Source organism: Cibotium barometz, chromosome 53, assembly GCF_041138505.1.
Source record: "Cibotium barometz isolate CiBa-2024 chromosome 53, ASM4113850v1, whole genome shotgun sequence".
NCBI classification, from domain to species: Eukaryota; Viridiplantae; Streptophyta; class Polypodiopsida; order Cyatheales; family Cibotiaceae; genus Cibotium; species Cibotium barometz.
The window spans coordinates 36222981-36249716 of NC_141098.1; the positions used below are offsets into that span (position 1 = coordinate 36222981).

General features: G+C 42.9%; 1 protein-coding gene across 2 annotated transcripts in view; it reads left to right on the forward strand.

Moving 5' to 3' along the window:
* LOC147608576 (tRNA (guanine(26)-N(2))-dimethyltransferase 2-like) overlaps positions 1 to 11782 on the forward strand; it is a 135052-nt gene extending 123270 nt beyond the window's left edge. For both annotated transcript variants that reach the window (XM_086789499.1, XM_086789500.1), the window contains 4 exons: positions 97 to 291; positions 387 to 464; positions 11139 to 11370; positions 11480 to 11782. In XM_086789499.1, coding sequence (XP_086645625.1) covers positions 97 to 291; positions 387 to 464; positions 11139 to 11370; positions 11480 to 11547 — 573 coding nt within the window. In that variant the 3' untranslated portion in view covers positions 11548 to 11782. The remainder of the gene's footprint in view (positions 1 to 96; positions 292 to 386; positions 465 to 11138; positions 11371 to 11479) is intronic.
* The last annotated feature ends 14954 nt before the right edge of the window (positions 11783 to 26736 follow it).

The following is a 26736-nucleotide window of genomic DNA, read 5'->3' on the forward strand; positions in this document are numbered from 1 at the left end:
GGGAAGGAGAGCTGGCATTCTCATAATCCAGGCTCTTTGTATTTTTCTTGAATCAAGCTGTCAAATTTCTAACTTCATATATTTTCTGCTACACAGGAACTATTGGATGTACCTTTGTATTTAAGTTTGCACTCGTTGTGTGCAACATTGAAATGTACATCTCCTTCTGCGAGCCTGTTCCGCTATGCAGTTGTCAATGCTGGCTATAGGATATCTGGTTCTCACGCATTGCCATTGGGTCTGAAGACAAATGCACCGATGGATGTAGTGTGGGACATAATGCGCTGCTGGGTATGATTTCTGAGGCAGCTGTGTGTTGTTGTTGATGGAAGTTTAGATGTATATGTACTGTGCTAACTCAACTTTGCATGGTAAAAAATTCCCAGGTGAAGAATCATCCTGTGAAGGTGCGACCAGCTGAGACACCTGGAAGTATAATTCTTAGTCAAGAGCCGGTTCTGAAGGTTTGCATTCATTGTTCCTTTTTTATTTGATCAGTAGAAATTTCGACACGAGTAGTTAATGTGAGCTTTCTGTCAGCTAGTTAGAAATTCAACTAGTAGTTTCTTTTGCTCCATTCATACACCCTCAGACATACACTAAGCTCTTTTGAGCAGGCTTGCATATGTGGACGATGGTGGGGTCTGTAAACATTAGTTAGTCAAGTTAGAGCTATTATAGTGACCAAGGCTGTTAGTCATGGCAACAAATGTCATGCTGCTACTTTCAGTTCAGGCTGTTGGCATTTCCATGGTATTGTTACCTAGGACACGATGTTTGTTGGGCTTTAGAGGTATTGCCAGCAGTCCCTAAATTCTATAGGTGATGGGAACTTCTCGTCCTCAATTGAGGAAGTGATCCTTAGAAGAGGCCTCAGCATGAGAACGAAAGTACAAATATAAAATTGTGAGACCATATAGGGAATTTGCGTTGAGGAGGTCAGCAGCAGAGGCATAGAGAGCCATGCAGTTTCTTCTCAAGGCCCAGGTGCATTAAGAGTGGGAAAATGTCAAAAGCTTTACAATTAGGGCGTTTCCTATAACTCAAAACAAAGCATGATCTAAATGTAAAGATGGAACTGTAAAGTATGCTGAGCAGATGCCGGTGGCACGGTATGCCAAAGCGATCTTGTCACGATTGTGAGTATGTATGTATCAGATCCTCTCTTCATTGCTGATTCCTGTTGTAGATGCAAAGAGTAAGCTGCCTAAAAGTTGTATCCTTTCGTCTATGGTCATGTCCTTTCGTCAAAGGACATGCCTCTTCAAATGTGTCTCTTCATCTCGTATATAAGAGACCTATTGTACTCAGTTTAATCAATTCAATTCAATCTTCTCTCAAGTGTTCTCCTAAAGGCTCTTGTTCTCTAAGTTAAGTACTTAAGTAGTAATTAGTACACAATATGAGGGATTAACAATACAATCCTTACAGATCTCGTCCAATTACGGACATGAGTGGGATCAAACTTAGGGATTGCGTAAGATCGAAAAAGGTCCTATGTCTGCGAAGAGGAGTGTATGTCTGGATGTGGCGGCACATAGGAATAGTTTTTTTTGGTGAGCTTTGGGTCTTCAGTACGTTCTACGTGTGGTGCTTGAGAGCTTCTAGCAACAAGGATGGAAACTCCATGAGGCGAGAACCTCTCTATGCATGTCTTGATTGTGGTTTTGGGAGAGGGAGGGAGGGAGAGGTTTATTAATAATACATTGGGGTCCGAAATGCTCCATGAGACCAATGACGGGGTCACTTTAAAAGCACAAAGTAGTGGCTAAAAACAACAAAATCCATAATATATGTGCTGGGTGCTAATAATAGCCAGGAGTAGACTATAAAAGAGTACCTTGGACTCCATTATGACTACTATGAGGAATCCTTTGCCTACCAAGCGCATTGGACCTCATGGGTAGGAGTAGCTCTAGGCAGGCAGTTTTTTTTTCCTGAGTGGTCAACTAGGGTCGAGCTTGGAGCGAGCTGGTCAATCTGGGTGCCGAGGTCAAGCTGTAAGTCAGAGAGCTGGAGTTTGCTAGCTGAAGTCAAAGAGCTAGATTTGTGGCACAGGAAGAAATGGGCGCAGCAGTGGCTGCTGGAGTTGAGTAACGAGTTGTGGCAAAGTCTAGATAGTGCAGCTGGAGTCAAGCTAGGTGCTCACGTCTGGCTGCCCCCAGTGTTTGGACGGCGGCGGGCAATGCACGGTTGGGAGATGGGAGAAAGAAAGACGAAAATCTTGAGCGAGACCCGCACCCGCACCCGCACCCACATGTGTGCACACGGAGAAAGAAAGAAAGATTTTATTAACATCAACAAAAGACCCAACGGGTCTATGAGATTAACGTGTGTCACAAAAGTTCTATGTGAAGACTGAACAAAAGTCCTGCTGCTGCTCCGGTCGGCGGTCCTCTGTAGTCGATGGCTGTAACCCAAAGAAATCTATGATGGAGGTCTGGTGTTACATGCAACTGGTATCATCGTGTAACACGTAGCAAGACCTTCTTTATTAGTGACCATGAAGCAATCCACTTTTATCTTTGTTCATAGGAGATAGAGCTGAAGAGAGAGAATGCAGAGACGACACCAGATTGGGTTCCAATCTACCCACTTAAGGGCCCCCTCCCGCAAGCAGGAGTATTTGCTTTATTACTTTGGAGAACTCCTGCATTACAATGCAGAATACTTACTGAGAATGATTGACGGAGAATGCCAAACACAAGGATGATGTAATTGAAGACAACTTTGAAGCCACTTCGGATAGCCTTATGTGCACCCAGATCTGCTAAGGGAGATGCACTACTGAATGCTGAATGCTGAAGCTTACTTCAGCCTGCCTTGGGACTGCAGCACTTAGGTGTTTGGGCTGAGAATGATGTATGAAAAAGACGAGTTTTTAGGCACACATACTTCTGTAAGAAAACTGCTGAAGACGATGAACTATGAGATGGTTTTAGACAATGGCTGAGGCCTGCTTATATATGGTATTTGCTGCTGGTGGGTGCATCTATGCTGCTGTCGGCCTGCTGTAAAAGCTCACGACCGCAGAAAATGGTCATTTAATGCAAGTTGCCTTCACACGCACGATGCACCTATCGACACTGTTGGCCGACTGCTGCTTATTATCCCCGATTGGCTGTCCCATGCTGCCAATACTGGCCGACTAGATCTGGGGCTGCCATGAGCTTGTCGACAAGGCACCAAGGCCTAGGTTTGCCCCTTTTTGATGGCCCATGGGATTCCCATGAGCCCCAAGGCTGGCCATAAAACAGGCTTATGTCTTTTGCTATAAATGTTTCTAAATGCTTTATATGCTCCTAAACTAGGATGGCCTAAATGAACTGATTGTTCTCCAAGTGGGTTAAATGATACCTACGGCTTGGAATGACCTATGTAGCTTGTGCGTGACATATTCCTGGACTAGGGCTCACAATGGGGTCATGGTGTACGAAAAATGTTCCTAAAAAGGTACTATTTCTGTATAGGTATAGCACTGATGATGAGCCAGTGTGTCACATTGCACCTTAGTGCATGGGTGGGTGTGACATCTGGGAGGCTCTGTCTTTTGGATTGTTGCCTCAGCATGACCTCTTTGTGACGGTGAAGCTCCAATACATACATGCCAAAACACCTTTGGTCCTCATACTACAGGACATGTGAGAGGGGCCCGACACAGTCTAGAAGAGAGAAGGGAATTTCCCTCGAATCTCACAGCAAGGTGGGCATCTAAACAAATAGTTTTCCTTGTCGTCCACCTTGTAGATGAATTGAATTGCTAACAAAGAAAGAGATAATAAAACAAGAAACACGATTTCTATTGACTGCGTTTGTAAGTGGGGAACTCTCCCTTTACAGCTGAGTTCCTCCCCGACTTGATTCATGATACTCAGGCAGGTTTTGTTTAGGAATAGAGCATTCTGATGACTTCTTCACTTTTGAGAGGCGATAGCTTCGGCCAGGATGCAGTAAGAGGATCTCATTGTGCTCCTTGTGGATTTCGAGAAAGCCTATGATAGAGTTGACTGGAGGGCATGATGTGTCCGGAGGAGTGGATTTGTGGTTTTTCTGAACTTTACTCGGCCTCTCACAGTTAGGTTCTTATTCAGGGAGCGAGAGGTGACAGATTTTCCCTCTTGCTCGGTCCGGCGGAGCTGCCCTCTAGCACCCTATCTCTTTCTATTTGTTGTTGAGGCCATGAGCAGTTTTCTCTTAGGTCAGGAGACCGGGCTCCAAGAATTGGGTCTCCCCATCCGTACTCAAGAGGATCCGTTTACCTAGTGGTCACATGCTAGTGGCTCGGCCTCATGTATCTTGGGAGCTTTGATCACGGGACCTGCTAGGGCTCTTGGAGATTAGCTTGCATTCAGACAACTTCCCCCAGTGGCTCAAGAGAGAGGCCTGATTGGGATCCGGGGTAGAGATAGACTCAGCCTTGACATCGACTTTGCCATTCCTCTAGAGTGGCTGACCCTGATCGTAGACCCTCTTCCCCCGTAGTGGTTGGAAGTATTTACCTGGCATGATATTTTCCTGGAAATTCATGGCACGGATGACAACTCGGCATTGGTCCCTTTTTCGATTGGACATCATGGTAAATTAGTAAGATCAAAGTCTCTCTTGGAGGACTTCAAGGATGCACGTTATAGAGGGTGAGGTGATCGGATTCCATGCACATGAGTCGCACATAGACCCACCTCCAACCATTGTGCCTAGGGAGAGACTCTAGCATTTGTGGATTTGGGATAGCCGGTTTATCACGCGCCTCTACTAGTGGGACCCAGGGGAGTGGACTTGGTGTGATCCTGCAGACAAGGAGGAGACTCTGGGTACCCCATTCTTTGCATACACCGCACGACTAGGCTGTAGTATCCAGATGCCCAAGGTTGAGGGCACCCCGGCAGCAGCAAGACACTAGTAGTCTTAGGGCCTCTCACCATGCATTCTCTTAGATTTCTAGAAGAGGCTATGGGACGGTTTTCGACTTTGGAAGATCACCCTCTTTTTGTGGTTGCTGGCCCATCGGTGTTTGGTGATTGGCACATGGTTGGCCATTGGCAGTAGACGAACCGCATGTTCGAGATGTGGCCATCCTTAAAAGTCTTAGTGACATTGTCTTTGGGATTACCTAAGGGCTCGACAAGTTTGGCAGTGGATTCTCCGCATCTTCACTGTGGATAAGACCCCTCCCCATTCTATTACTTGGCGTACTATTGCTGGGGTCACTGAGGCTGAGGTGGTCATGGCTTATGAGGAGGAAAATTGGGGGCATAGTTGTTACGAGGTGCGCCTCTAACAGTTCGAGGCGTTCGAGGTGTACGACTGCCTGATCAAGGCGTCCACTTTTTTTTTTTTTTTTTTTGCTGGTTTGAGTCTTTAGGCACGGGCTTTAAGGGCCCAAGGTAGCCCCTCTCACACACACTCACTCTCCCTCATTCTCTCCCTCTCTCCCTTAAGCCTTTCTCAAGACCCAAAGTTCAAAGTTCAAACTTCAAACACACTAGGATGATGATGTTTTTTATACCCACTTTTGGAGCTCTCTCTATACTCTACCCGTTCATTTTAGTTCATTTCATTTGACTTTGTACCCTTGAATCTTGATGATGTATCCAGATGATGAGGATGGACTATTTTGGTCTCATAGGTCATTTTGGCCTTTTGCAGACGTTTAATACAGCTTTCTTTCTCACACACACACTCTCTCTCCCTCTCTCATACACACCCTCTCTCTCCCTCCCCCAAGGCTCCGACTTGCAGGTTGGGCTTCAAAGACACCTTGTGGCTCTTGATGACTTCTACGCACAGCAGGGGCTCACAGTGAACCTTGGGAAAACCAAGGTTATGATCTTCCACACTTCACCCGCAGTCAGGAGCCACACTACTCTCACATTAGCAGGAGCGCGGGTCGAGGTGGTGAGCTCTTATGTTTACCTTGGCATCACATTTACTAGCTCAGCTGGACGCTTGAGGCAGTCCGAGACAGAGTGACCCGGGGGTATGCAGCTCTTGCTGGCCTTGAGCGTCAGTGTCATCAGGCACATTTTCAGGAACCCCGCACGAAGGGGTGGCTCTTTGATACATTAGTGACACCAGCCTTGATGTATGCAGCAGCGGTTTGGGCACCAGATCTTGCAGCCTCCACATGGGTACAGTCGGAGAGACCACAGATCTTGATGCTCTCGAGGATGATACGTAGCAAACCATCCGTCCCGCACGACATTGTTCGAGCTGAGTTTGCTGCACCACCTATGGCACTGGAGGCATTGTTCCAAACGATCTCCTTTATATACAGGATGAGGGAGATGCCCACGGAGAGATTATCCCGCCGAGCTTTTGAGGCATCCAGACAGCTGGCCGATGCTGGACACACTGGATCTTGGTATGCACAGATGCTACAGTGGTTCTCACATCATGGGATAGACATTGAGCGGTTGCCACCTTTTCAGTATGATCAGTCTGCTCCACGGGGTTACCTCTCTCTCAATGAGAGGAACAGAGTGATGAGACAGGACATATGGCAGCACTACATGCAGAAGACATGGACAGCACCAGAGAGCCCACTACCACTGAAGATGCTGTATTACAGAGATCACTTTATGAGCATCTCAGGGGATGGGTTTATACATCGACCGCGGTACATGGATGTATACATGCCACACAGCTCTCACGTTGCTATTGGACAGCTACGAGTCTCATCACATCAGCTAGAGATAGAGGTTGGGAGAGCGGCACGGGTTCCCAGAATTGAGCGGATATGCAGATTGTGCCGCGAGGAGGTGGAGACTGAGGATCACTTTGTATGTAGATGTAGAGCCCACCAGGGGGTCAGAGATAGATATGCAGGATTGTTTGAGGAGCACTCTTCACTACATCAGTTGATGGAGGCCTCGGACCAAGGACAGCTTGGCAGACTACTACTAGAGCTTCATAGTTCTCGAGAGAGACTCCTCCAGACACCCGCTCCCACTAGGGGTGGGAGACAGTCCCAGCTCACAGATTTCTTCCAGAGAGCTATGCCAGTGCCAGCTGATGTACCACGTGGGGTGACCGCACAGAGAGCAGAGGAATTGAGAGTGAGGAGGAGACCTAGACAGACTGGACATAGAGCACCCCTACTCCTGAAGCTTCTCGGTGACATCTGATCGTATGCAAAAGCGTCAGGAAGCCTTCCTGAGGCTCTGGCGATTTGGTCCTTTTCTCGCAGATAGTGGCAGTGAGCCCACTTGGCACTACAGACCACCTATGTGGTTATTCCCTCCCCCACCCCTTGTATGAGATAGCCTTCTCCTCATAGAGTGGTCGGCCAGAGGAGAATGGCATCCTCCCCCCTTATTTTGTTCTTTGATCCTCTCTCCGCACATGGAGGCAAGTTTGTATCTAGCCTTTGAGGCTATTCTTTGTTAACTAACAGAAGGATGATGTTTCGAAAAAAAAAAGGTGGGGAACTCTCCTTTTTATACAAATGCTCCAAGGCATAGTACAATCCCACACTTCTATTCCCCTTTAATCCTTCCATTAGTTAAAGTCCGCTAGAGGCTAAATGTACATGCTCAAAGCCCTCAATAGAGGTGAAGAGAATAGTTGGGGAAGGTTGTTCCCTCCATGGCTGGCCGCTTTCAGAGGGAGACTACCTCATTTTGGATCTGGGGAGCAATGGAGCTTGCAAGGTGAACAAACAGGCATACACTCCAATAGAGACCACATGAAGCTGGAAAATGTACTCACATTAATGATTAATGAAAGATGAAGTACAAGTACTAAAGTCCTAGCCAACACACAAACCCAGGGCTCAATTCAACTCTGTTTTTGGAAAAGCTGAAAATTTGCGGAAGGGTTTTGATTGCCTAAACACGCTCAAATTCTGGAGTTCTTCAGTTTGGGAGACTTGGAAAATGATGAGGAATACAAATGTGCAAAAACAATGGAAAAAAATTCACTCTGAAAATCGGGCTTTGCAATGGTGGCGCCGCCGACAGCAACGGGTAGAGTAGGCTGCTTAGGCGATGGAGAGGATGTTGCTTAGGCGGCGGAGGCGGAAATGCCCAAATCAAAAATTGATTTGGGGCTTCTTCAATTTGTACCTGGGCGAGTCCTTTGGCGTAGGGAACGCTTCAGAGCAGTGGGTGGAGCAGGGGGCAACAACCAATGTTGGGCGGTGGCTACAGGGTTGCGCAGAGCATAGTAGTTAGGGGGTTGTTGGAAACGGGTTCCCTAAAAGTTTCAAACAGGTTTCGTAAAACCAACCCAAAGTTTCCTACAAGTTTCCTACCTACAGGTGTTTGCATGTACAAAATTCAAATATATACTGTATAAAATATGTAAAAATAACACTAAATGCATAGAATACATGGAAACATCAATTTGAGGCCTAAAGTCTTTGAATCACAAATAACAAAAAACCACATAATCATCCATCATCAATGTCAAATGATCATGATTCATAGACCATGGTCCACTGTCCATGATCCATGATCCAATCATCCATCATTCCATGCCACAAAAAAAATACCATACATGACACCACATAAAAAATTTTATCAAAAGAGTCGCACAGATTTCGACGTTAGATTTGGGACAAAATGTCAAAACATTTGCTTGAAAAAAACGCTTAACTACAAGGAAACGTTTCGGAAACGTTTCCAAGTTTCCTTTCCTATAGGAAACGCGTTTCCTAACTACTATGGCACAGAGTAGCAGGTGTAGGGCCGGACCAGGCAGTAGATCAACGCGAGGTAGCAGGGTGGCTCTTGGCAAGGAGCTGTTGGGGCACAACCAGTTTACGGGCAGATGTGCCAGTGTATGGTATTGGGATATATGATATCAATACCATATATGATATGAGTAGTGCCACATGTGAACATGGGCTAACCAAGGGAACTTTTTCCTTTTGGGTTTTCCCTTTGGAGATTTGGTTTAGTTGTATTATGATATTATGGCGTTGACCTACTAGCTCTACATATTCCAATGCAATCCTATTCTTTGCATCTCTCACCATTGTCTTGTGTGTACTGTGTACTTGCTTGTGAGTGTGCTGCTGTGCTAAATCCTAACTTTGTTGCTGCAACTCCCCTCGTGGGCCAACATTGGTATGAGAGCTACTTCCACTTGCACAGGTCCCCTGCCCAACTTGACACCTCCATCTGCTCCCCCACCCTGGCTGGCGCTTTCCGCCCATTTTTGCCTCCCATCTTGGCCGGACCACCTCCGCCTGGCCCTCAAGCAGCGCTCGCACCACAGTGGGCGGAGCTTCGTCCACTTTATGCCTGACGTGGCACGTGGAAGATTTTCAAATTTTTTGGGGTGTCTTTTGTCCGTCACCTTCATTCGTCGTGGTCATCGTCGCTGTCCCTGTTGCTGGTATCCCTGTCATGATCGGCTCGGCCTCCAGGTACCTGCCTGCGCACTGTCCGTCGTCGCCGTCACCTTCGCTTCTGGCTGGCCTGCCTGTTCGTCATCTAGCATCTTCACATGTTGGCCATTCTAGTCCAAGCTTGTTCTTCGCCCTTTGTTAGTTGGCCACACTAGAACTTCGACCGCTCCATTGTCTCACTTCAGCTCAGCACCTTCAAAAAAAGGGTATTGATTATGATGAGACTTTTGCACCTACTTCTTGTATGGCCACAGTTAGATGTGTTGTTGTATTGGCTACCCATCATGGATGAAAAGATACATATTCATTTGACCAGCCAAGGCTTTCACAATAGTCTGACAGAGAGCACCCTCTAGGTGAAAGAGGATTATGGCACTTTGATTATGCTCATTCTTTATGTGGATGACATGTTGCTACCTGGGAATGATAAGGGGAAAATTTCAGTCTTCAGAGCTGAATTGCAAACCTCATTTGAGATGACAGATTTGGGATTGTTGCATTATTATTTAGGCATACAATTTATGTAGGCAGATGTTGGGATTTATGTACAACAATCAAAGTACATTCAAAAGCTGTTGCACAAGTTTGGGTTTCAAGATTGTAATCCCATCTCTACTCCGATGGACCCAGGGCTTAAATTGAGCATGTATGATGTTGGAGAGCCTTTTGATATAACTGTTTAAAGCCAAGCAGTGGGCTGCCTGATATACTTATGCAACACATGCCCGGATATTCAGTTTGGGGTTTTCCAATGTAGTAAATTTATGCACAGCCTAGGTACGAAGCCTAGGTAAATTTATGCATGCCTCGGCCCATGTGGTTGCCTCGTTTGCCTTCTTCTATTCCTGGAGGGTCTTCATTTGCTCTCTGAGTGTATTCAGCTCATCATTGAGGGATAGTTGAATCTCTCCTTCTTCGAATTGAGTACGTGCCCTCGAGGTCTCGTTTTCCACTCTAAGGGTGGCGACTTGGGCCTCCAGCTCCGTCATTAGTGAGGTATGGTGACTGATTTTTGCGTCCAACATTTGGACCATTTCCTCCTGCATCTTTCTTAGCTGAGTTGCCATGCATGCCTGCATGTCTGCCTTCCACCTATCCTTCTCCTCTTGCATGGAGGCACGCAACTCATGCCTAAGGTCATCACTATCCTTGTTCTCCCCGAGCTTCTTTTGTAGGTGCTCAATGTCCGTATCCTGCATTTTGCATACTTGTCTCATGGCGGTCAGGCATGTTTTGATATGGGTGTCGCCGATCTTCTGTGTGCTCGCCCAAATCGAGCTGTATTTCCTCTCCTTCTCACCTCTAGTCCTTGTTGCCGGCGAGCTGTCCATGCTGGACTGAAGGGGTCTCCCTTCTAGTACTGATTTTGCTCCTCAGCTGGTGGCCCCCATAGATGGCCAGCTGCAAGTGGGGGTAGCAGCAGATAGGTATGTTGCTGCCTTGGGGGACCTGAGCAACGGCGGGTGTGCAAAGGGGGCGAACAGAGAGAGAGAAGCGAATAGATTGTGCAAGGGTGGGTGGTGAAAGGGGGCGAAGAGAGAGAAGCGAACAGATTGTGCAAGGGCGGGTGGTGAAAGGGGGCGAAGAGAGAGAAGCGAACAGAATGTGGGGCGGGCGAACAGAGAGAGAAGCGAACAGAATGTGGGGCAAACAGAGAGAGAAAAGAGCGAACAGATTGTGCAAGGGCGGGTGGCGAAGGAGAGAGAGAGAGAGAGAGAGAGAGAGAGAGAGAGAGAGAGAGAGAGGACTAATACATTTTTGGTTCAATTGGCATTTTGATTTTCAGGCTGATTTCTCAAAAGTGAATTCTGCTCTGAGCAAGGCAAGGGCCAAAGGCGTTCCTAGATTTGTTCCTAATCCAGAGGAGTGTTGGGGACCCAAGCCAAGAGCAGGTCGCCAGATCACTAGTAAGCACTTTCCTTCGCTTGGAGTTGGAGAAATGAATGGGACCTCCCATCAAACTGAGGTAGTGGATGCTGAAGAGGGGCCAGAAACAAAGCGTCAGAAGATTGATTCAGGTGAGGAAAGTTGAGGAGTCCAGCAAAGGAAGTCTTTCGTGCTCTCACCATCATTGTCTGGTTTCTCTTGTACAAGAGAATTTAAATTGACTTTAAGTTGAGTGTACAGTTGGCTATATATTTGACACCAGGCAGTGTTTCTGCTCCCTCTATGCAACCAAGGACATGTGCAAGTGAATGTACAACTCTTCTATTGTGCCAAAAAGAAAGGAATGCCTTTCGAAAACGTTCAAGTCCTCTTCGGTGCTACATCGTTTTACTGACTCAGAAGAAATCTTTAAAACGATTGGACTCGCGCGCTCAGGCTTCCCTTTGGGGAATCCCTTCGCTCCGCTTGCATGTATTATCCGGTTTTCATTGTATTTTTTGAACACAAGGTTTAAGGCAGCATTAAAGGGCTTTTTCTTCTCAAGTTCACAACATCCATTTCTCTTTGGAAAAAAAAAATGTTCACTATAAAATCCTGGAGTGTGTATGCATACACATTATGCAGGCACATACTTTTTCTTTTCAAGTTCACAACACAAATGGGCGTCCTTCATTTGTGTACATGCCCAGTTCATGCAAAAGTTGGAATTTTTGGCTTTATGTAGTTCCAAAGTGCATGTTTTCTTGTGTTATTGGCAAATGTTTAGAACATTGAGTGTGTACTTACCACCACTTGGTCGGCCAGTACCATAGATTTTCAGCTCATTGTGGAAGTAAATATAAACAAATAGTTTAGGTCACTTGTGAAGTTAACAAAAAACGTGTATGCATATGTGATGCACAAACACGCACACACTGGGCATCCTGCATGTGTGCACCTTTAATTTGCATTTTTCCAGAACTTGGGATTCTGGCATTACGGGGTGCCAAGCTGCACTGCTGGAAAAATTTCAGCTCAGAGACATGGAGCGCGCTTGCCACCACTTACTACGCCAATGCCATAGCTTTCAGCTCACTGTGGAAACAGCTTGCAACAACAGTGCCTGAATGTAGTTCTTGTTATTAGGGTTGGTATTTTCTTTGAGGGAACGTGTTCTCCCACAGTAAATGCATGTATCACATACTTGACAAGCCATGTCGTCCATGCCATTCCACGTAAACTACAAGGAAAGAGAAGCTCTACACTCTTTACATTGTTCTTCTAAACATTGGCCACTATTGAGTTTTTACAACCACATTCCATGTATGCTAGAGGAGCCATGCACTCCTTACATCCGAAGATGATTCTGTATGCTCAAAAAAAAAAAAAAAACATACCCAGAGACCGTGGCATATTAGAACTTTTGACTCTCAAAACAATCCCCTCTCTCTCTCTCTCTCTCTGTCTCACACACACACACGATTTTATTATTTTTTGATCTTTACTGTGTGTAATGCATACGTATTCTTTCACACTTACTAATTTGGGAACTTAGCCCCCTCCACATGGCATGTACCTTTGTAAAGTTAGTCATGGACATGGTACCCTCCTTTACATGACCCTCAGCTCCTACCATCAACAAACATAAAAGCTTACTCTCTCTCTCTTGCTCGCTTCTTCACAATATACCAACATCCTTTTTTTTTTCTTTTTTCAAGCCGGGGTCTGACATGGCTTTCTACGTTGCTCGTCGACTCAAACATTGCCATATTCTTTTCATTCTCTTGCTAACCTTTAGCACATAAACACACCCACACTCACATCCATACTCACCCACACTCATGCTAGCTTATGCGTTTGACAACATCTTTCGATCCCCGCAGCTAATGGTGTACCTACTCTGATGATCTTTGCAGCCTACTGCAAAGCCATCTCCCTCCTCATCTAGGTACGAAGGTTCAAAAGGAAATACAAGATCCCTAAAAAGTTCTTTTGGGTCATTTTAAATGGAAAAGTTGATGATTAGTTACATATCATTAGCAAGGAGATTGACTCTTACACGAAAAACCATATCATTAGTTACATATCATTAGCAAGGAGATTGACTCTTACACAAAAAACCATAGGCAAATCATTCACATAACCCTTACATCCTCAATGCCATGTTAATCATAGCAATCCGTGTACATGATTAAGGAAAGCCTACAAGTTCTCTTTACAAGTTTTTTAGGTTTTCAACAAAGAAGTGTGTATTGAAGGTTCGAGGCAAGTCTACAAATTCTTTTTGCAAGCTTTAGGTTAGCTAGGAAGTAATTTATATAACCATCTACAGAAGTGTGTTTTGTAAGCTTATGGAGTTTCATGATGAAGAGGCATTACAATGCAGCAATTCTAGGGACTCTAGAAGGTCCTTCATGAATGAAGAAGAGATAGAAGCATTATGGAAGTATGAAGCTAGCAGAAAGAACCAGCAAAAGGAAAAGAATCAAATTGGCAAAAGGAGCACAAGATTCTAGTTATACAAGAACACTAAAGCGGAAAAGTTTGGAGAAGAGTGTAGAGGATATATTGGGAGGAGTGCTTATGCAATTTGGCAAGTAGGGAGAGGTTGAAGCGATGTAAGATGTTTTGAATGCGTGTTTTGGCATGTGTCAAGGGGAGATCTAAGCGTGTTTTGATATGTGACAAGGAGAGAAACCAAATACATACACCTATCATTTTTGCACTTAAAAGTTCATTGCAAGTGTTAAAAAATTCTAGATCTAATAATGAGCTTTTTGAAAAGCGAAGCGCTTTAACCATGCTTGTGAATGGGCTAGGTGACCAGGAAGATCTAAGTCTTCAAAAAGCATCAAAGTTTCTTGACATACGCCCAAGGAATCTATACAGGGCATTGGATAGAGTTCAAAGTGATGGTTCATTAAGCCAAATGTATTTTGAGCAATGTCGAAGGAAATCAAGAGATGATGTAATTAGTCATGAAATCAAGAGCTAGTTGTTGCTTTTTGGACATAGGAGAGTAGGGTAACAAAAAAAGACGTTTCTCTCGCCAACAAATTGATCGTAACTCAATCCATCTTTTTGATGACTCCGAGGTATGGACCCAATTCAATGGTTTGGCATATGCACAATTTACCATAGTTGTTATGCTATAACAATCCACTCAGGGAATACATATAGCATTGCCACTAAGCTTGGTAGCACATGTACTAATAACCCAAATAGACATGCGACTTACTTCATATGCAATCTAACACTACTAGTCTACTATAATGCACATATAGTAAACCACATTGAGGCGAGTTAGTAGATATGCAATATGTCACACTTTTCTCGCACTCGCCCCGATGGCCAGGTATAGGTCACCCGCTTCAGCGCCATCCATTTTCATGGCTAGTTGATTCAGCAGAGACCCCAATGCACGGTGTCATGCCGTGCCCTCACACCCTCGCCCCCCTGGATCGATGCCGTCACACACCACCCCCCCTCTGTCAGTAAACAATTGATCAGTTTGTGCGAGCTGTGGGAGTGTTTGTGGTTAGCTCTTGGTCAGCTAAGGTTAGCTCGGAGTATTTGTGGTCAAGTGCTGTTGGTCAACTAAGGTTAGCTGAAGACTTGGGAGTGAATATTAGAGTCATTGGAGATTACGATGGACCTAGGAGGATAGCTGGGGGAGTCACCTGTATCAATTTGAGGAGTTTGGAGAATATTCAGGTGTCCAACTGTGTCATTTAGAGGACAGAGGACATCAACTGAGTGGATTGGTACCTTGATTGGGGCTTTTGTTGGTGTTGTGGTGCTAAGTGGTAGTTCCCTCCTCACGGTGTTGTGTTGGGACAAGCTTAATTTGGTGCTTTTTCTGGTGTTGTGGTGCTAAGTGGTTGTTCCCTCCTAACGGTGGTGTGTTCAAACGAGCTATAGAAGCAAGTCTCCCCAAGACATCAACGTGTTCTTGGACATGTATTCTTGTGTGTCTTCTACTATAGCTTTGCCCTTAGGGTAGGGAACTTTTCCATTCACTTGTTTTACCCTAGTTTGATTAGCATCTTATGTGACGTTGAGTTGGGAAGGTCCTTGTGGCTTTTGTTTAGGTTCTTAAGGCTTCCCAATCACATCTACAAATCTTAATTTGGATGAGACCTGAGCAGTGGAGACTAGAGGATTTGTGTTGCAAAAGGGACTACACCAAGAAGCAAATGATATAGCCCATTGGTTAATAAGGTATAGAACTGGCATATCGGATATGGCAACTAAGAGGATAGATTTAGTAATTTGAATGTAGCTACTATATTTGAGCATTTAGTCATGAAGGCTAGATAGATGAAAGTGTTTGTAATTGAGACCAAGGAATCACTACTACATAGCAGGGTGACTATGGGAAAGAATCCATCATGCACATGTTCAGATTTTCAAATTAGGGTTCAGACAGGTAGATCATATTGTGCATACAAGCACCTATATTTTGTGTATATTTGGATTAGATGTAAACCATAGCATGTTTATCCATCAACCCACTCTGAAAAGGAGGACTTAGGTGAATAATTTGAAAAGGAGCTCTTTTATTTAGTATCTAAGTTGAATGACAATATTAATGAGAGCTATTTTAGAATGTTTTCTTTAGCAAATTTGCATGAGAATGTGTACATAGCGTTGAAGTCACATAAATATATTATAATATGATATTGTCAACATATAATATTCTTGATGTCATGCCAATTAACTTCCTCTATGAAAGTTTATATACTTTTTGCTTTTTTATATCTTTCTAGGACAAGCAACATGATTCTAATATAATGATTTAAATGGAAATGAAAAAATACATTCTATTGATGCCAACATCATTATTTTATATATAATTGATGTCATATCATTTATCTTCCTCTATAAAGGTTTATATACTTTTCTCTTTTTAAATATCTTTCTAGGACAATCGACATGGTGGTATTACAATGCTTCAAATGGAAATGATAATTTTTTTCTATTAATGTCAATGGTTGGAATATCATCATTTTACATATTAACTTTCTTTAAATGTTGATGTAAACATCAACATTTTATATATTATCAATGTTTGGAATATCTTAACATATTTATTTAAGTATATAATTTTTTTATGCATTTATTTTTCCTACATATAGTATCTATCCATGCAATTATCCATGCAAATCACTTTGTACTTTAAACATGTTCTATCTACATATATGATCTCCTAGCTCTCACTCTCACTCTCACTTGTCTCCCTCTCTCTCACTTTGTGCTTTTAGTATGTTCTCTGTGCATATATGACCCCTTAGCTCTTACTCTTACTCTCACTCTCACTCTTACTCTTACTCTCACTCTCACTCTTATCTCTCATTGTCTCCCTCTCTCTCACTTTCATTCTCTTCCTCACCATCATACTATCCCTCTATGTTACCCTCGTATATGACCAAATAGCTCTCACTCTCACCCTCACTCCGATCTCCCATTTTCTCCCTCTCTCTTGTTGCTGTCATTCTCTTCCTCACCATCATACTCTTCCTCTATCTTACCCTCATTATCTCCCTCATTTCACCCCGATTCTCTCCCTTCCTCATTCTCCCTCTTTCCTTCCCTCTCTCTCACTATCATCCTCTACCTCACCCACCCTCGTTCTCACCCTCTTCCTCATAAATAGCATCTTAAAATTACAATAGAGGCCCATAATCTATGAGACAAGCGTCTAGCGGATGAGCCCATTGACTCAAGAGATGTATATGTGTAGAACATGAAGATTGGAGCTGCCATCACTACTTGGTAGAGTTACGGCTACATTAGGAAGAAAAGGAGGAGCCCCTCCATTGAGGAGTTAAAGAATAGAGTAATCCTTAAAAGCACTTAGGTGTAGGGACCCTTAGAATACTCTCTTGCTACCTAGCTTACATGTAGTTATGTATATCATGTTATTTTTATGAAACAACATATAAGGCTAATGTAATAACTTTTTTAGAATAAGATAAACTTTTACCTATGATAATGAATGTTACTCACCTTGTCAATTTATATTGTTTATTGTTTTTAGAAAACAGTAAGTAAGGCTAATGTAACATCTTTTTGGAATAAAATTATACCAACTTTCCATTTCTCAATCATTTGTTGCATAAGTGCAACAGCTAAGTCTTGCCTGTGGCTCTTTCCCTTTGTTCCGCCGATCTTTGAAGGCACTATGCTAAAAGATGCTTTTGATGGTATTCCTTCAAGGAAGATTCCTTGAAGAATTCCCCATGAAGTTACCATCAAAATCTATCAAAATCTATGGCACTCCCAGAACATGGCTCAAAGTTTTTATGTTTTTCTATGTATAAGGCATTATGCAAGGTTGAATAAAGGACCCCTTCCAAGAATCCTCTAGTTCGTTGTTCATTAGAGAATTTATCATTGTCAAAGCATCAAGAGTGGAGGTATCTCACTCTGTAATGCATTCTCTGATTGATTCTTTCTCTTGATGCTTGTTGACATGGTAGAGTTAAAAGATTGGGTTTCATCGAGTTCCGTGGGCGAGAATACCCAATCATGAATGTAGTCTTCAAGGTGTCAAATTAGCCTTATCTTCTAATTTTAGTGATTGGAACCACTATCCCACCTTCCCTTCCATGGTGAGTAGCACTTACCCTTACCAGGTCATCAAGACAACCACATATGTCGCACATCTGATTGAACACTTTCAAGTGTGTAATGGGATCTCCATTCCCATTACACACTTGAACACTTTCAAGTGTGTAATGGGATCTCCATTCCCATTGAACTTTGGCATTAACTTTACAATCTACATGGGTTTGATCATATTTTGTTACCTTTGGGTATGGTTCCATTGATGCGCAACTGGTGGTAGAGTTGTTGTGAGCCATGTTGCTACCCCTATTTGGGGTGCTATCCTCAAGATATCTTTAATGGTTAGTATAGTGGGTAGAGGCATAGATAGAGACTGAGGTGTGATTGAATGTGCATGCACAAGTTATATCGGTGGGATGCTCGTGCAGGTGTAAATGTGTGTGGGTGCATGTGCAGGTGTGTAAGAGTCTGTGCACATGCATTAGTAAATGAGGTATGTGCATGTGTAGGTGTGTAAGAGTCTGTGCACATGCATTAGTAAATGAGGTATGTGCATGTGTAGGTGTGTAAGAGTCTATGCACATGTATTAGTAAATGAGGTTTGTGCACATGTGTGTAAAAAGGTGGTTGAATGTGCATGTACGATGTGTGCATGCATGGTGGATGTGCACACATAGGTGTTAGTGTCTAGGGTGCATGTGCGAATGCAAGGGAAGGTGTACACATGCATGTGCAAGGGTGTGTGCACATGCGGATGCAAGGGCATGTGTACACATGCATGTGCAAGGGTGTGTGCACATGTGAATGTGCGAATGTCTGCATGCATGCGTAAATACGTATGTTCAATGTGCAAATGGAAATGCTAGTGCATGAGTAACTATGTATGTTCGATGTGCGAATGTCTGCATGCATGCGTAAATACGTATGTTCGATGTGCAAATGGAAATGCGAGTGCATGAGTAACTATGAATGTGTACATGCAGGTGGGTGAATGTGCACATGCGGGTTACAAATATGCATGTTTTAAGGTGTTTTTTAATGATTCTTGGTATGTTTTTAGGCTTTTTGCAATTTTTATCATTCTTGGTGAAGGTAGTACTGTGCACTTGAGCAGGGGGGCTATGTTACATATATACACATCGGCTTAGGATTTGGGATTACCATGCGCATGCTCAATGGGCAAGGGTGGAGAATTTTTTGCCTATTCACAATGAAAGCTTGGATGCCACCATGATCGGCTTTGCTAGCATGCTTAATTGAGCTGTCTTTCCAATTCCAACTTATAAGTTGGTGTTATGGCATGGCACACACAAGTGTTGTGAGATCATGGTAGTCTCTCCGGGGATGGGGCATAGTGGAACAATTGGCACCTTGGGTGACTCATTAAAGATTGGAAGTGTGGGTACTAAGGCAGTCACTTTGATCTTTTTGGCTTCTGGGTTTATGCGGACGTGAGGTTTTTGGGAACCAAATGGAAAAGTTTCCATCGTAAAAGCCATAAGCTTCTAACATCTTTACAGGGGATCAAATGGGACTTGAGGTGTGGATAAGAATGTGTTGCTTGGGGTCCTCACTTGGCAGATCTCCACTCAGTGGTGGGTAGGCTTCTAGTGCTGGCTGATTAGGTCTTTGCTTGGGCATCATACTTTCCTTGGCTAGCCACTCCTTCTTGGTGACCTCCCCTAGAGCCTATTGAGATTGACGTTTGGGGGGTGGTCTTCATCTTCGTCGGCAAGGTTTAGGATCTCCATAAGGGTTTGAGGGGGTGGCTAACACGACAAGGTGAGAATGGTGTGTAGTGTTAGAGGTTACCTGTGGTGGTAGTGGAGGACGAGGCTTGGGTTCCCTCATCTATCAAGGGTACAGTAACGATTCTAAAGGGAGCTTGAGCATTCACGGTCCTTCACCAACTAATGATGCAATTTGTAGCCATAATTCTCCCCCTCCCAACAACGATGATGCCCTTGGGGTCACATAAAACTTGCACGATGTAGGTTTAAATCCAATAAGAAACTCCACTTCAAAACAAATTACAGTTATAGATTGGGAAATATTTACTGTGATATTAGTTATTGTGGATATTGTGAGGTGTGGGTGGCCTAATGAGGTCCATGTCTCCCAACACAAAACATTGTGGCTAGCCCCCGTGTCAACCAAGGTAGGCCACATGGTCAAATAATCTTTTTGGGGGAACTCTAACTCTAAGTGAGCCGGCTCCACTATTGGTTCCATTTCAAATGCATGAAGCACAAATAGGGATGTGACATCGGCACCATCCATTCAAACCTTGTCCCAAGCTTCTATGGAAGACTGTCCATGGTTGTCAGAATGTGAATCTAGTCCTTGGAGTCAGCATGCTCATATTCTTAGTCCTCATCTTCACCATCAAACATCTTATTACAAGCTCTCGAGATATCAATCAACATGGTGTGAGCTTTTATGTTGTATGCCCAATGTCAAACAAGGTAGGCCATGCGGTCAAATGATCTTCTTGGGGGACCTCTTAACAAGTGAGTCAGTTCAACTGTTGGTTCCATTTCAAATGCATCAAGCATGAATAGGGATGTGATATCAGCACCATCCAATCATTTAAACCTTGTCCCAAGCTTCTATGGAAGAGTGTCCATGGTTGTTAGAACGTGAATCTAGTCCTCAGAGTCGGCATGCTCCGAACGGTGCTCATATTATTAGTCCTCATCTTCACTATCCAACATCTGATTACAAGCTCTATAGATATCAATCAACATGGTGTGAGCTTCTATGTTGTATGCCTAGTGTCAACCAAGGTAGGCCACGCGGTCAAATGGTATTTTTTGGGTGAACTTTTAACTCTAAGTGAGCCTCTTCCACTGTTGGTTCCATTTCAAATGTGTCAAGCACGAATAGGTATGTGATATCGGCACCCTCCAATCATTCAAACCTTGTCTCAAGCTTCTATGGAAGAGTGTGCATGGTTGTCAAAATGTGAATCCAATCCTCGGAGTCGACGTGCTCCAAAAGGGGCTCATATTCTTAGTCCTCATCTCCACCATCCAACATCTTATTACAAGCTCTATAGATATCAATAAACATGGTGTGAGCTTCTATGTTGTATGCCCAGTGTCAAACAAGGTAGGCCACGTGGTCAAATAGTCTTTTTAGGGAAAATCCTAACTCTAAGTGAGCCAGTTTCATTGTTGGTTCCATTTCGAATGCATCAAGCATGAATAGGGATGTGATTATCGGCACCATCCAATCGTTCAAATCTTGTCCCAAGCTTCTATGGAAGAGTGTCCATGGTTGTCAGAACGTGAATCCAGTCCTCGGAGTCAGCATGCTCCAAAATAGGCTCATATTCTTAGTCCTCATCTTCACCATCCAACATTTAATTACAAGCTCTATAGATATTAATGCACATGGTGTAAGCTTCTTATTGTATGGTCTATAAATATTGACGGACTTAAGGAGTGTGAGCGGTTGTGTCTGACTCATTGTCAAGAATGCCTCTACCCATGGGATGAGTCTTTCATGTTTTCAAGTTTATTTTCAAAGACTCGTACCCTTGCATATATAAATGTGATTGGTTTCCCAATCGCGAACTAGCCATGTGTCTATCATGTAAGGCCTTCTGAGGATCATTATTGTGTATGATCCTCATCTTTGAAAATCTATCACCACGAAGGTGTGGTGGAAGCTTAATCCAAAGGTCTTAATCTTTGCATCTTGAAGGAAGTGCTCAAAGGTTTAGTAGTGTTCCTATCCCCAAGATTAACCATAAAGCTTATGGCAATGAGTGGTGGGCTTCCTCAGGCCTCCTCCTAGTAATCCTTGGTGATTATGCTGACATCAGCACCACCATCCGAAATTGCGGAGGAAGTTACAGGACATTCATTTCATCACTTTTGAAATAGTTTCCCAGCTTGTTCATGAGAACTTTTGGCTATCCTTTTGTTTTGGTTATGGAGGTATAGCTCATCCTCTTCCTATTCAGGTTCAAATTCACATTTAGTTGTATAGACTCTTAAATTCCAATTCATCCATTTGAATAAGTATTGCTAAAATTGAAATCTTCATAATTAAGGCAAAATTATCGAGACTTGGACTTCCGAGAATAATGAGAAGGTTGTCAGGCCTACTATGTCCCTCATGAAATTTTTGTGCTCACTTTGCTCGTACTCACTCGGAGGTGGGGTTGGACCTACTAATATGTACGGGGTGTGCACTAATTCTTCCCTAGGAGAGGCGGTGCCTTTGATGGGGTTGAAATGAAGTTATCATCAATTATCACATCGGGGAAAATATTGTGGTGACTATGATGACCCATGGAAGGCCAACTTACACCTCCTACTAAGTCCTCCTTCAATGCATCTAGCAATGCAAAATTTGGTCGAATTGGTTCCAGAGGGACAGAGACTCCGAAACCAGGTCTTTTTAAGGCCTCTAAAGAATGGTTACAATTTTGGTCAAGGCCTTTGGTATGCATTGAGGCCCCCAATTGTTCATATGATTAGCCTTGGAATTGGGTCAAGGATATCCCAAGTAAGGTCAATGGTTCATACTCAACTACTTGCTTAAGTATTGGCTCTATCATAAGCTCTTTAGCTTGTTTCATTCACTCTTCCTCCAACATAGGGTTGGAGTACTCTTTGAATTTCTTTGAAAAGTTTTCGTACTCAATGGATTTCTTGTTTTATAACAGGAGATTGCTTGTTTATCCACTGTAAGGGAGGAAACTTTGAAGCTATCATCTGAACCACTTTCAATGGTTATGGTGATCTTGCCTTTGACAACTAATCATGCATTGCGTTTTTGCCTACTCTTTGAGGTTTTGTTCTTTTAGACCTCTGGTTTAGGTTCATTAGGAGGGGATATTGCAGCCTTTTGGGCTTGCACCATAGGGGGACTATATGAATAAGTCCAACTTGTACACTTAACAAGTTACGGCTTGCCAAAGTGGACTGATGCTCTAGCCACTCGAGTGATTTTCACTCTGTTGGGACAATTCTTGAAAACATGTCCAAAGTGGATTGATGCTCTAGCCACTCAAGTGATTTTCACTCTATTGTTGGTGACAATTCTTGAAAGCATGTTTGAATCCACACTTGTAACATGTGCCTCTGCATGAAATGGCATTGGGGTTTAGATTGGATTCAGAGTTGGGGCACTAGGTGGATGGTAGGTCTTCTCCTCTTTGTTGCATCTCACAACCTCGACCAGAGAGGTATGGTCAATGGGGATGGGGGTTACTCTAGATATTTACAAGAATCGTATGGCTTATACAACTCATAGCTCTCCTATTGTAGACTCTTAGAGTAGTCCGTTGGCAAAGTCACCGAGTATTGTTACATTAGTGCGGTTCTAGGAGTAACCGATTGGGGTGGTAATATTGGAGGTGGATATGGCATCAATGGTGGACCTCGTGGAAAATGATTTTAATATGTAGGCCCTTTATTAGGTGCCAGGTAGAGAAGCATTTGGTATGGGACGTAGGGCTAGTGATTGCTATGGGTTGTGGTGTTAGGTTTGGTACCAACATGGGTCGTGGTTCCCAAGGTTCTAGTAATGAGCACAAAGCTCTTAGTGTCTAGGCTGCTATGGTTGTATGGTTTCGATGACAGATTGCACACCAAACCATGTCTCTTTATGGGAATAGATGTGGGTGTTCTACTTGGGGTGCTAGCTGAGGCTAGCTTTGAGGTTTCCCTTGGGGTTGGCCTTACCTATATTGGCCTATACAATTTAGCATATTCTCTACCAACGTGTCCATGCTCATAACCTTAACTAAGACTCTAGCTGGTGTTGGTGGTTGGGCACCCTTGGCTAATGATGAGGCTTTGGATTATAAGTCCCCTATCTCTTAGTTTAGGTGGATGACTTCTACATCCTTCTAGGTCTATCGCCTCACGGAGCACTCGTCCAACTGAAGATGCCTAGACCTATAGAGGTGGTCGTTGGCGCCTCTTGCTCTTAAGACTAATCATGAATCAATCAATGATGAGTGATAGATCCTCCAATCTTTCAAGGGTGCTATGCTTGGTTCTAGCAATGTAATCCCGCATCGTTTCTCTCCCTCTTGCTTAAGGTTATATATATGTGCGATAGGGCTCCATCTGGCTCCACCAGGCATGAATCCCACGAGGATCGTATGTGTGTTTGCAAGGCCTCGTGCTAAAGTTTGAATGACTATGGTGGATTATCAATCCTTCTATGGCCTCGTAAATTTGATTGAACTTCTCGAAGTACTGATGAATAGGGTCTCCAGTTTTATCAAATTTGGTCATCATCCTTAAGAATCTATAGATTTGGCTTGGTTCTACCCAACTTTGAGCCTCTAGGTGCTATGTTGGCAATCCCCTTCCCATTTCAAACGCCATCCTTAGAATGTCTCTTATGTATTCATGTGGTAGGCGACATAAGGAAGTATTTGTGCAAAACCCTCGAGATCTCTTACCCTATGGGATTGGGCTATACAATTTTTCAATGGCACTTATCCTCTATCGACATCATGGCTTTGAGGTTGCAAGCTTATTGGCTGAGGACATGTTCTATGAATGCCCTTGTATTCAATGTAAATAACCCACATATGTGGGTAGAAGTATAGGTCATACTCGTTTGCAATACCCTTGACAAAATCCAACCCCACTTGTCCCTGCCCCCATGAGCTATAGGCCTCAGATATATACCCAGGAATCCAATGTTGAGGCATATACAATATATATGATATAAATGTAAACCTTTCAAATTGTAGTTTCTAGTTGCCATAATAGGTAGTCAAATTTCTCTTTGGCTATCTATTAATTAAAATTTTGAGAATATTCGGCGTGTAGAAAGAAATTTGAAAGCACTACAACAGAATGAGGGTCTAGCAACAACGAAAATAGCAACGCTTTTATTACTACAAGGGCAAGGAGATGGGGCCTATTTCACTACTAGAAACACTACTGAGCTAAGCAATGAAATTTTACAGCTATTTTCACTGTTGAGCAACGATCACATAACCCGTTAAAAAAAAGCTAAGGTAGATTAGGGAGTCATCATAGGATTCCCAACTTTTTTTTTAATATGGACACAGTAAAACTTCAAAAGATGCAAGTAAAAAAATGAAATTTTGATTGAGAATACATTAACTTCAAGTAGTTACAAACATTAATGACTAGCTATACAAAACATTACAACAATATTAATGACTAGCTATACAAAACATTACGACAATAGTAAGGCCTTTGGCCATATACAAAATAAAGCAAGAAAGGGATGGCGAATCAAAATCTTCATCGGAGTCCTTTAAAAAAAAAGACAACTGCAATTAATACTTGGCAAATGTTATAAGTATATTACAATACTTGGCGAAATTACATAATTGTATGAGTCCAAACAAGTCACATACAAAAACAAGCATAATGAAAATCTATGGAATTAGGGACTGCATTGAGGGGTCCACATCTCACGCATTTCGATTATTATATGTCCCTTGCAGCTCCACACTCCTCTCACATTTCCATTACTTCTTGCTTGCACATTTGCATAATTTGTAGTAACACGGTTTGAAGTAACACGATCCTAAAACATAATAAAACTAACATAAGTGAAAATTAGTTTTGAAAAAATAAAGAGGTTATGGTTTTATAAATGTACTTTCTTGCCATGATTGCCAAGCATGGCCTCCAGAAATAACAATCCATCCTTCGTCTTACACTCTTTCAAAGAGAGCTTCCAAACCCCGTTGTAATGCAAAATCATATTCATCTTGTATAGGGAGGTGGTCCACTGCTTCAAGCTATAGACATATAAAAAAATGAACATTGATTTTATGTTATTATTTAAGGTAACCTTCTTTCATAAAAGATAAGATAAAATGTGAGGAAATTTACTATAAGCCTGCATAAATTCCTTAGTCCATTCAAAGACACTCAAAAGCTTATGTAATGGCCTGAAAATATCAACATTAGAATGTTGTGAGTGGTCATGTATTTTTCATTGAGAACAAAGCTTAAATATCCATACAGTTCAATGTGTAGTCAAGAATTTGCAAGACGAGAACAAGCGACTTTGCCATCAGTGCCATTGTGTATTGAGTGAAGAAGAGACACTTTTGAAGTACAGGTACATTAGATCATGGTGGATGAATGGGAAAGTCACTAATGAAAACTTACTAGCCATGGATTGATGGCTTAGTTAGTGGCATATAAGATACCCCCATTGGAGGAATCACCTTGTACGGGTAAGTATTACTTCTTCTATTTTTAGAATATAGAGCTTACACTTTGGATCCTCATATGTTAACTTAATATTTTGTTGTAGGATGTGGATAACGCCACTTTGTCACACATGCCAACCACTAATCTAGCTGAAAAACAAAACATGCAAGTTGGTTGGCAAGAGAGGGTTTCAATGGAACCGTCAGGTTATATGATGTTGTTGTTTTAGATCTCACTAATGTCCTCTTACAATCCATAAAGAAGCATGACTTCATGCAAGGTAAATATCATGGTGCAAGCCCTATACTAACAAATTTAATGGAGAAGGCTAAATCATCAAAAGCTCCAAGCCTATCAACTACGCAGATTGGTGGGAGATGTACTGAGTGGTACAACACCAATGCATGTGTAGTCAAACTATATTTGTGACAATGTTATAGTTACCTGGTGTCAAAAATCAATAGTTATAAACCTTGAGAATGATGACTCATCACATCATCCTGAGTATGTCACAGAGAACCAACCACGCAAGAAAAATGGTAGGAGGTTAAACTTTCCACCTCCTATTCCTACAACTACACAAGGTCGTTAGCATAATGAAGAAGGATTTGTAACTGATGATAAGGTGCAGTAAATTTTTAAGAATGATATCCACAACTCAATGACATCAAACACCTCTAAATAGCAAGGTCACCTACCAAGGATGGTTAGGTGGCCAAGATGGCAAGAAGAGCATCAAAAACTATGGGCGAGGTGTTCCATGTCCTTCTT